Raw genomic sequence first — 11304 nt, forward strand, 5'->3', positions numbered from 1 at the left:
CGGAAAAAGGCGGGATGTTACAAATATGCAAAAGTCAACAAAAGTAAATTTGACTCAAAATAATTTCCAAAAATTTATACATGATTAATATATAGTTTAAATATCGTCGTTTTATATTTTTAAATATTTTTAAAAGATTTATTAGAGTAAATAATATAATTTATTTATTAATAAATAAAATTTTATATTATATTTATATAATAAAATATACTTTTATATATATTAAGTAATAAAATTTATAGGGTTCATTTAATATTATAAAGATAATATGATACGTATTATTAAAGTAAGTTATTACACGTAGTAAAATATGTTTGTATCAAATATTTATTTGATAAAATAATATCTATAATGATAGTAAGTAAAAGTTATATTATTTTGTAATAATAATTATTATTATAAAAATATCAATATTTATAATTACTAAGATGACATTATGATAAAACGATAATTCTAATTATGATAACTTTAATATTTACGATAATTTTTAATATTATCTTTAAAATAATAATTCTATTTAAAATAATAATAATAATGATATTTTATAGTAACAATGACATTTCTATTAAAATGATAATTTTTGTTAAAATGATAGTTTTAATACTAACGATAATTTTAATAATAATAGTAATGATAAAAATAATAAGAACGATAATTTTATCTAAATCAATATCTTATAATATTTTAATTTCATCATGATACTCTTACCCATTATTTCCTAATCGTTTCGTTTAATAGCTTTCAATCGTCTTTTATATCGTGTTCGTAATAATGATAATAATAGTAATCAAAATAATTAGGTGTTACAAATATTTTTTTTAATTACACTAATATTAATAATGATAGTTACTATAACATTATTAACGATAATACTAATAATTATCTTAATGATAATATAGTAATAATAATAATAACAATAACAATAACCATTTTTAAATAATGATATATATATTAATAATGATAATAATAATAATAATACCAATAATAATAATAATAATAATAATAATAATAATAATAATAATAATAAAAATAATAATAATAATTGGATAATAATAATAATACTAATTATAACTTTAACGATAATAACGATAGTAATAATAAAAAAAATAACAATTTTTAATGATAAATCCTTTTATTGATAAAGATAATAATAATAATAATAAGATAAAACTAGAACGACGATAATAACGACGATAATAATAATCATTTTTAATAATAATACAAAAATTCGATGGACTATAACTTCAAATTCGTTCATCGAAATCATTCGATATCTAAATGAAAAGTTCTTAATTTTTCGTCAGCTTTCCAACGACATGCATATCTTATACCTTATCTCAGTCGCATATATAACTAATTCAGGATTCAACATAACCTAACTAAAGGCAATATCAAAAGTACAAACATGCATAATCCTATATACTCGAGCACTAGTCAGGGATACACTATTAGTATGTAAAAGTTAAATTATGAGTACTCACGTATCAATATTGAGATTCAATATTGCAGGAAAGGTACGTAGACGCAACGGAGATGATAAACACTATATTGACCTCACGAGCATACCCATAAACCATACCAATCACCTCCATAGCTATAACCCATAATTTCCTTAATCCAATCCCACTCGAAAAAACAATTTCGAAATCACTCGGACAGCACTCTGACGTAATATTTTATGTATACTAATAATATCTTGAAATAATACGGAGTAAATATATATATGTAAATCGATTGAGAGAGTTTAGAGAAAAATATTTTCAAGTTTCTATGAAATAATGAAACCTATTGAATTCTATTTATAATAGATTTTTGAATTATTAAAATGAATTATTAAAGTATGAATTATTAAAGTGAATTATTAAAGTATGAATTATTAAAGTGAATTATTAAAGTATGAATTATTAAAGTTAATTATTAAAGTATGAATTATTAAAGTGAATTATTAAAGTTAAAGTAAAGTAAAAATAAAGTAAAGGTAAAGTTTAAGTATAGTAAAAGTATAAAACTATGTACGTATAATACGCGTATAAATATATATAATATTAATTTAAATCGTTATATATATTTAATAAAATAAAATATAAATATCGTTATATTTATCATACTGGTTAAGTAATGAGTTGTCAAAAGTGGTTCTAGATATTTATAAAAGTTATATACGTTTTAATAATAAAGTTCTTTTTAAACTGAAAACGTTTTTGTACGTTTGAAACTAAATCAAATAAATATAATAATTTTGTTTTCCAAAACCAAATATATTTTTAAGAATCATTTTGTTTAAAGGTTAAAATAATGGAAATCGTTATATCATAAAATGTTTTAAAAAAGTAGAATCATATATATTCATAATAGGTTTCAAGTTTTTAAATTACAGTTTGTTGGTGAAGCATGGGATAAAGTTCAAAGGTTAAATAAACGTATGAAATCATCTTAATGAAAAATGTCGAGTTACTTAACTTGTCGATATCCAACATCTAAGTTATTTACACTTCACGTTCTTACTTATAAATCACTTTACCATTTTCCGAATGTTGTCAAAAAGAATAGATTTCTTAAATCACAGTGGACCTCATAACATAGACCCGTAATCATATCATAATGTATCTGATAAATCAACAATTTGATATTATCTTCTAATTCCATCGATAAACATATTGAAACAAATACGATCATGTAAAGTATTATACGTTTAATACTTTATTAATATTCTCAAGTTATAATATATATATATATATATATATATATATATATATATATATATATACATATATATACATATTTATTTATATATAACGGTTCGTGAATCGTCTGAATTTGGTCGAGGTTATAATGAATGTATGAACACAATTTAAAATTCTTAAGATTTAACTTAACAAACTTTGCTTATCGTGTCGGAATAATATAAAGATAAAGTTTAAATTTGATTGGAAATTTCCGGGTTGTCACATATGGTGTAGAAGTAGCCGATTGTGATGCCTCTTTATTTGCAAGTCACTTTGGGTGTAACTTGGGGAGCTTCCCATTCACCTATCTCGAGTTACCTATCGGTTCGAAAATGAAGAAGTTGAGTGATTGGAAAGTTGTTGTTGATAAATTTAAAAGCAAATTGTCGGATTGGAGAGCACGCTCGATTTCTTTCGGGGGTCGGGTTACACTTATTAAGTCGGTTCTTTCGAGTCTTCTATTGTATTACTTCTCATTATACCGCGCCCCGCCAAGTGTGATAAAAGATCTTGAGAGAGTGAGGAGAGAATTTTTTTGGGGTAACACCGGGGAGGGGGGAAAAATAGCTTGGGTAAAATGGGAAAAAATAATGTTACCGTACTCGGAGGGTGGGCTAAACGTTGGCTCACTCAAGTGTAAAAATCTAGCCCTTTTATGCAAATGGTGGTGGCGGTTCCATACCGAGTCTAACTCACTTTGGACCAAAATCATCACGAGCATATACGGGCCGGATGGGGGTCTAACATATAATATTACGACTTCACAGTTTTCTTTTTGCAGCAACTGGACTAATATTATTCGAGTTGGCAATTCACTTTCTTCTTTAGGGCTGCAGTTTAAAAATTCCTTCCAGAAAGTCGTAGGAGATGGTTCATCAACAGAATTTTGGAAAAGCGTGTGGGTGGGCGATGAGCAGCTACAGTTCAAGTATAGCAGATTGTTTCGGCTAGAGGCAAAAAAGGAGGCAAAGGTATCTGATCGAGTGGTTTGGGGAGACAATGGTTGCGTGTTCAATTGGGAGTGGTCCAGGGATCCAATGGGCAGAACGAAGAGTGAGCTAGATGATTTAATCGCCTTGATCAGCTCGTATACCCATAGCAGCGAAGCATCTGATTCATGGAGATGGTCTTTCACATCTAACGGTAAATTCACAACCAAACAATTGAATAGTATCATAATGGATAAAACATTAGCAGGTGATCGAAGTCTTCCCGAAACCAAACGAAATATGTTGATCCCAAAAAAGATTGAGATATTTATTTGGAGAGCATGTAAAAAAAGGTTGCAGTCATTAATGGAACTTGTGATAAGAGAGGGGCCGACCTTCATACGGTAAAGTGCCCAATGTGTGATGATGATGTTGAGAGTATTGATCATGCCTTGATTTTTTGTAAAAACGCTTTTGAGGTATATATGGACAAGAGTTTACAAATGGTGGGGTTTAGGTTGTTTTTCGAAAACTAGTATCGTGGAAGCTTTTGATGGGTCGTTTGCTCAAGGATGCTCGGAAACCGGGGGTCTAATTTGGCAAGCGGTCGAGTGGTCGTGCGGGTATCTTTTGTGGAAAAGTCGGAACTTGAAGATTTTCAAAAGTAAAGTGTGTTGTGTTCCATCGATAGTAAATGAAATACAAATCTTTAGTTTTGATTGGATCTCTAGAAGATTAAAGCACCCGAAGATCGATTGGTGCACGTGGTTATCGAATCCGGATAGTTACTTGGCGATTACATAGTTAAATCAATTGTATGTGTAATGTACTAACTCAGCATATATTTAAGTGATTAGATTGCGATGTATTAGGAGCTTATGGTGTATGCTGCTACCCATTTGCAGCATCTTGTATTTGTTTTTTGGTAATGGAAATTTTTATTGCTTTTAAAAAAAAAAAGATTCTAGTTCGTTGAATACAATAAGAATAAGGATTAGTATTAGAACCACCACGACACATTACATTAATAATTGATAAATAATTTTAACACATGGATCAAACATGGATCAAACGTGGTCCATCCTTGATGTAACATCATCTAAAAGATGACCAAATTTGCTCCATATTACACAAAATTTAACATATGAGAATTAAATTCTCTATTGCTACCTTGCTAGCCTTCTTAATACATTTAATCAATTAGCTACCACTTATGAGATTTAGCTACATAACAATATATGGTTAATTATGCTTATCTTAGCTAGCTAGGTGTCCCATCTCATCCCATTTCATCTCATCACAATCACAACATATATAAAATCAATTTTGATTGTACTGAAGAGTGACCATGATCGATTTGAAATTGATCCATTAGCTAGGGGCCCGACCAAACGCCCCCACCTCCATCAGTAACGTATGACAAGCATGACAATGGTACCAGACATAACCCTCGACTTCTAAGATCTCTCGTTTCTTCATTCTCATCCTCCACACAAACCTAAATGTGAACATGATATGTAAATATGTTAGTATAGATCACAATGTCAATTTTTTCAACTGCGACTAAGACTCTAAGAGTCACTGACGGGGGACTGAACGCGATGTTGAAACCCACTCACCCAGTCATTTCCTTGGGACAAACCATTAACAGTCTTACCGCCCCTCGGGAGCAAACTCCCAACACAAATCCATATGGTCATCAAACCCCCTCGGGTGAGGCTCAAACGCATAGACGTCTGAAACGTCTGAAACCACAAGGAAAATATTTTTGTAGCACACGGGAGTTGAACCCCTGCCCTCACTTATGAAAAGTCATGTCACCATTAACATACCAATATCTTACGGCTATCATAATGTCGATATTCAATTCGTATTTTACTCGATTCATTACGTACCCCTCGTGTCGGTAGTCTGTTGGCCTTGTGTGCTGACTTCATGTATGGCACACTTAATGTCTGCAAATTATCAAACTTAATTATATAACTGTACCCCTTTTATCGTAATATAGAATTTCACGTTATTATTTATATATCCGTTTTAAAATAATTGTCTATTTGTCAATAAAATAAAATAAAATAAAAATAACTACAGAGTACTAAATAATTTTTAAATTTGTAGTTAATTTTGGTCCAAATTGATATATATGGAGTGTAAGGTACGTAATAAATAAAAACGGATAGTTGATTAAATAAGGCATCGCATATAAGATGAACCAAAATAAGGTTAATTAATTAAATTTTAAATTAAACATTAAACATTAAACATAATATCTAAATATATATACGGAGTAAATAATACTCGTATAAATTAAAACCTAGCTGGTTTTGTGAGAATCAAGAAGAATGTTTTGAAAAAATATAGGAGTTAAACATAATATATACCTCGACTTGATTTTGTAAGAATTTTATATATCCAATAGCCTCCATTAACACTGATGCTGTATCTGTCTGCAATATTCTCCAACAAAATTAATCGTTAATTGTTAAATATTAATTACTTATCTAATAGTATGGGTCGAAAAGTGTTCCTGATTATCAGATTATGTATACACATACAATATAATATACTACTATATATATAATATACTTTATTATATTATATACGGTTTAATTAAAAATTAAAAACTAGCTAAGACTATTCCTAACCTGATTTTGATGTCAGAGTCGGATTGTGCACTTTTTTGGTGAAAAAGTGAGTTTTTGATTGTGGCTGTATTTGACATCCGTTAACCCAAAATGTCAAGTTTTTGTGTCAAATATTTGAAGGGTGATGTGGTAAAATCTGATTGGGAATTAGGGTGAAAAAAATAAATTAATTACAAAAATATATTAATATTAAAATCACAAAATCCATTCATTGGCTGCTTCAACTTTTAACCCTTCCGTCAAGATTTTAACCCTCGCTGGTTTCCGTCAAAAAGTGACGCTGGGTTAACCGGCGTCAGCCTCTATCAACCGTGCCATCTCATCTCACACCGGCGATTTGACGCTGGGTTATGTTCAGTCTAAGTAACATTCAAACTATTACGTGGTAGATCGAATATATTAGATTCATAGATTCCATGTTTCAAGATAATATTTCAAGCAATTTCAAACTGTTTAAATATCTTTAGTTTAGTTATTATGAGTAAATTAAATGTATTAAAATTAGCGTTAGTAGATGCTTTTTCTTATGTTAAAAACAAATTAATAGCAAATGTACGTGAAGAGAAATGATATACCAGTTCCAAGTGAGCTGGTTTCTAGCATGTATATAAAAAATGTATACTCCGTAATACAGTTAATAGTTAATTAGATGTGTGAAACCATTACAAGATATATGTCTAACGTTGTTATACTTTTACAATAGATTTAAATTCAAACGTCATTAACGAAATGGTAAGAAAATACGTTGTGTTGGGCTAAAGTATGGGTAAAAATATTTACCCTCGCGAATGACGTGAACAGAAAAAATCTCATCATGAGAAGCTAGTTTTTTTTAAGACACGATAATCTTATATTATAAAAGATAAAAGATATATATATTATTTATATCTACTTTCTTTTCAAGCTAGCTAATAAAAAAAATAAGTAAATAAATCAATTTACTCGTGTAATTAGATAGTGCGATAGGAAAGTATAGTAGCTAAATAATTTGTTCTAGGACAGTACTATGTCTTAAAGTTGGGCCGGGTTTTAGACTAAATAATTAAAATTAAAACAAGAAGATAACTTGCTCTTGAAGTTCATATATATAATTATAATCAGAATATAAATATAAATGTAAATAAAATAAAAAGGTATAGATATAAATACTCCGTATTTAGTTTATACTGTAAAAAGGAAAAGAAAGCCACCAACTTTTGAGTAGTACGTACGTACGTACCTTCCCAAAAGGTGCCACCATTTGCTGAAGGGCTGCAATTCTATCTCCTAATTTCTCCTTTCTTACCTAAATCAAAACAAATTTCATATTGTTGATTTAAACTCAATTAAATCAAGAATTCATGCATATAAATCTATCCATAAATATTTGAATCTACTTGCTAACTAATTGCTTGATTTAGCGCGACATGCATATGACAATATTTCAGCTTAGAACTAATTAAAATAACCGTCTCATATGACACTTTGATAGAAGTAATTAATTAATACCCGGTCCGTAGTTGATAAAGATTAGAGCATTTTAATTATTATCGTATGAAACTAAAGATGATAACCTTAAAGCCGTGAAAAAAAAAAGATGATAACCTTAAAAGGTGCACATGAAACACGCGGTTCCACTTTCGATTTTTTTGGTATTGTGGCTTGAGTAGCCTTTGTGTCCATGTAATTAGTAGCTGATCTCTTTGCTTCTGTACAGCTTGTTCTACTGTTTAATGCTGATGATATCTGAAATAATAAAGTTTGACACTCATAAAATTTCAGTTTAATTTGAACATTAATTATAAATCATTTCAAAGAATATTGTACTTATATATGTTTAAGATAACTTTAGGAAAGAATCAAAGTAAAGATATGAATGTAATGTATAAAGCTGAAGGTATCATTTGAGCAGGAAAGAAAAACATAAAGGCAACTTTTACTTGTTTAGGAGGAATTTATTTGTAAAAAAAAGTGGAAATTTTTGCAACAAAAAGATAAAAATAAAGTAATTAGTGTCTCTCATTTCTTAGAAAAGACCCATCTTTTATTTATTAATTAAGAATCTAGTCTAGATTAGATATCATATTTGACAGGTGAAACATTAATTCCTTGTCAACTAGTAATTAACGAATTTTTGTGACTGTATGTATGTTTTAACTAAAAAAAAACCTTCCATTTTGTCAACATAAGCCTAATTTCTTGGAAAACATATACAATAGCTAGTTTTGGAAATGGCAAATAGCATAAAGTAACAAACTGTTTTTGTAGGCAATATTAATTAGTGTTCATCCTAAATTTTTTTTTTTTTTTTTAAAGGAAAATTTTATATAAAATATGAACTAGCAAGAAGCTAGAAAATACAACGAAAGACGAAAGTAAATATTTATTTTTACTCAAAATCAGTTGCCTTGCTTTCTGGCTAGTTTGGAAGAAAACATGTAAATATTTATTTTTACTAAAAGAGAATTATATAGCCTTACATGAAACTAAAGAAAAACATGCATATAAATCTATGTCATTTGCACTTCTGAAAACTTATAATTTGTGGTCACAAAACATAGATGAAAAAGTTAACCATAACTTCTTTAGTAAGACTAAAAATTTGGAGTAATCTACATTACTGGAAAAACAAAAACTTTTTGCTGTTTATTTATATATTGACACATCCTTAAAAAAAAGTCACTTTAATTAAAAGTTTTTTACTAAAATGACAAATATGATATATTTGATCACTAATTACCTCTTACACTATTTGATTAACCTACATGCTAATTAAACAAATCATCAAAGCATGTAGGTTGTTTTTTTTAGGTTATAATGCCTAGGATCCCTTTCATATTTATATGCTTTATCTATAATGAAAATTTTTATTTTATAAAAATGAATGAGACAAATATATAATAATAAAATGAAAAGAAACTTACTTTACTATTGCAAATTACTGGTCTGTGATTTAGTTGATGCATCTGATCAAGCCCATATGACAAACAAGTGTCTTTGAAAAAGCTTCCAACTTGATGAGGATTAAATGAAGAATTATGGCTAAAATTGCCATTAAATCTTGGTGAACCAAACAGATCTAAAGCTGGTAAATTCATATCAAATGCGTTTGAAGAAACTGCAGCTGCTTGAGATTGATTCAAATTTGATATATTTATCGTAGGAAGAATCTGGCTAAAAATCCCTCTAGACGTTGTTCGACTAGAACAGTTTTGGTACTGTCTATTTGAACTATGATCATTTGAAAATTGATCCATAAACTGACCACCTTCGATTTGACACCCGTTCGAAAACGTTGTAAGCAACAAATCTTGATTGTTGTTGTATCCTTGAGAAGGGTTGTTTAAGTGCAAATCTTCAATACTGGAACTAGGGCTACTGCTTAATAAATCTGAAAACTTTGGATATGATTCTGAGCATGCGAATTCATCTTTGATACTTGCGAGACGTTGCAATTCGTGGGTCATGAAGCTTTCAATAGGATTGTGACTTGGCACAAAGTTTATGTTATTGTCTAGTTGTTTCTGCTTCAAATCTCTTGATTCGTCCGTATCGTTGTTTATAGTACTGTTCCTGCACAATTTAGTAAGAAGTAAGAGATAAAACAAAAAAAAAAAAAACGTACACACGGTTTATTTGAACTACTCTATTGTAGCATTACAAATATCATGAAATCAGATCAAAAGTTCAAAACCCTAATGAAGATTAATGATCAAGTTTGCAAGAATTAAAAAAGCTAGAAACTTTGATATATGCTTGTACAAGTAGAAAAAAAGCTTGAAACTTTGATGCTTGTACATGTAGAAAAAAGCTTGAAACTTTGATGCTTGTACATGTGTGGTTTCTTGGCACACAAATATGAATCTATCTAACAAGCAATTAATTAAGGCTAGTATATCAGATAATTAGTCTAGAATGTAAACCTAAGTTTCCAATAATAGAAACCAATATAGAGTAACTTACAAGATAGGATTTTGGGACCAAGAAAGTTCATAGCAAGAAGAGTCAAGCACAGGCTGATGATGATCTTGATGTTGTTGTTGTTGATGAAAATTTGCAGACTCCATATGTAGTTTTTATGACTGAAAAATTATAATATATATTTCTGCTAGTGCTATTCTAATCACCTTTTGAATTATTATTTTTCTTTAATAAAACTTACACAAAAAAAATGTAAAGAACAAAGGCATAAAAGGAGGATGGGATCTTGAAAATCCCAAGAAAAATTAAAATTTATTAAGCTTTGTGATCATAAACTAAAGTTTTTTTTTTTTTTACTAAAGAATCTCTATACCAAGTTCAAATTCAAAAATTGAGGTGACACCCATTATAAATAAAATACTATACTACACATACTTGTATGTGTTTCAAGTTATATTCTTTTTCATAGTATCTGCTGCACTCTTCACTCTTTTAAAGTCTCTTCTTAAAGTAACCTTGAAAAAAGCAAAGCAAGAAAAAAGAAATATACCCTTCAGCTTCAGAGACACCTCTCTTTTCACTGAATTTTTTTATTTATGTTGTTGCACCATCATCAACTTAAATATATAGAATATTTTAAACAAATAGTACTGAATAATTAAAAATTTATACACATACACATACACATATTACATATATATAATATATTGATCTAATGGCATGGGGAATGATGGGTAATTAACCAGGTAGGGTGGGGTGGAACTAGATAAACAACTGCAATTACAGGAATATGATTATGGTTGCTAATTATTAATTAAACATAATTATAAATTCTTAATGGAGATTATGGGAATAATGGGTTTCGGTTCAAAATGGAAAAAGTGGATTCTTTCTTGTTTCAAATCGGCCTCGCTCTCGGTCCTTGTTAACGGGTCACCTACCAACGAATTTAGATTAGAGTGTGGTGTAAGGCAGGGGGACCCGCTTTCCCCCTTCCTTTTTATTTTGGCGGCGGAGGGTCTAAATGTTTTGACCAAAACCGCCGTGTTGAATAATTTGTTCACGGGTGTTGAGATTGGAGCTGAAAAGATCCCCATTTCACAT

The 11304-nt window shown here is 29.3% G+C and overlaps 1 protein-coding gene across 1 annotated transcript; it reads right to left on the minus strand.

The window, feature by feature from the left end:
• Positions 1 to 4670: 4670 nt before the first annotated feature.
• On the minus strand, positions 4671 to 10944 carry LOC139857949 (transcription factor bHLH110). Its single transcript, XM_071846795.1, has 7 exons — positions 10243 to 10944; positions 9204 to 9852; positions 7885 to 8025; positions 7520 to 7585; positions 6037 to 6102; positions 5551 to 5610; positions 4671 to 5153 (listed from the first exon to the last, which is right to left on the minus strand). Exons 1-7 carry the CDS (start codon positions 10344 to 10346, stop codon positions 5031 to 5033), a joined length of 1209 nt encoding a protein of 402 aa, XP_071702896.1. The 5' UTR covers positions 10347 to 10944; the 3' UTR covers positions 4671 to 5030.
• Positions 10945 to 11304: the final 360 nt, after the last annotated feature.

Source organism: Rutidosis leptorrhynchoides, chromosome 7, assembly GCF_046630445.1.
Source record: "Rutidosis leptorrhynchoides isolate AG116_Rl617_1_P2 chromosome 7, CSIRO_AGI_Rlap_v1, whole genome shotgun sequence".
Classification (NCBI taxonomy): Eukaryota; Viridiplantae; Streptophyta; class Magnoliopsida; order Asterales; family Asteraceae; genus Rutidosis; species Rutidosis leptorrhynchoides.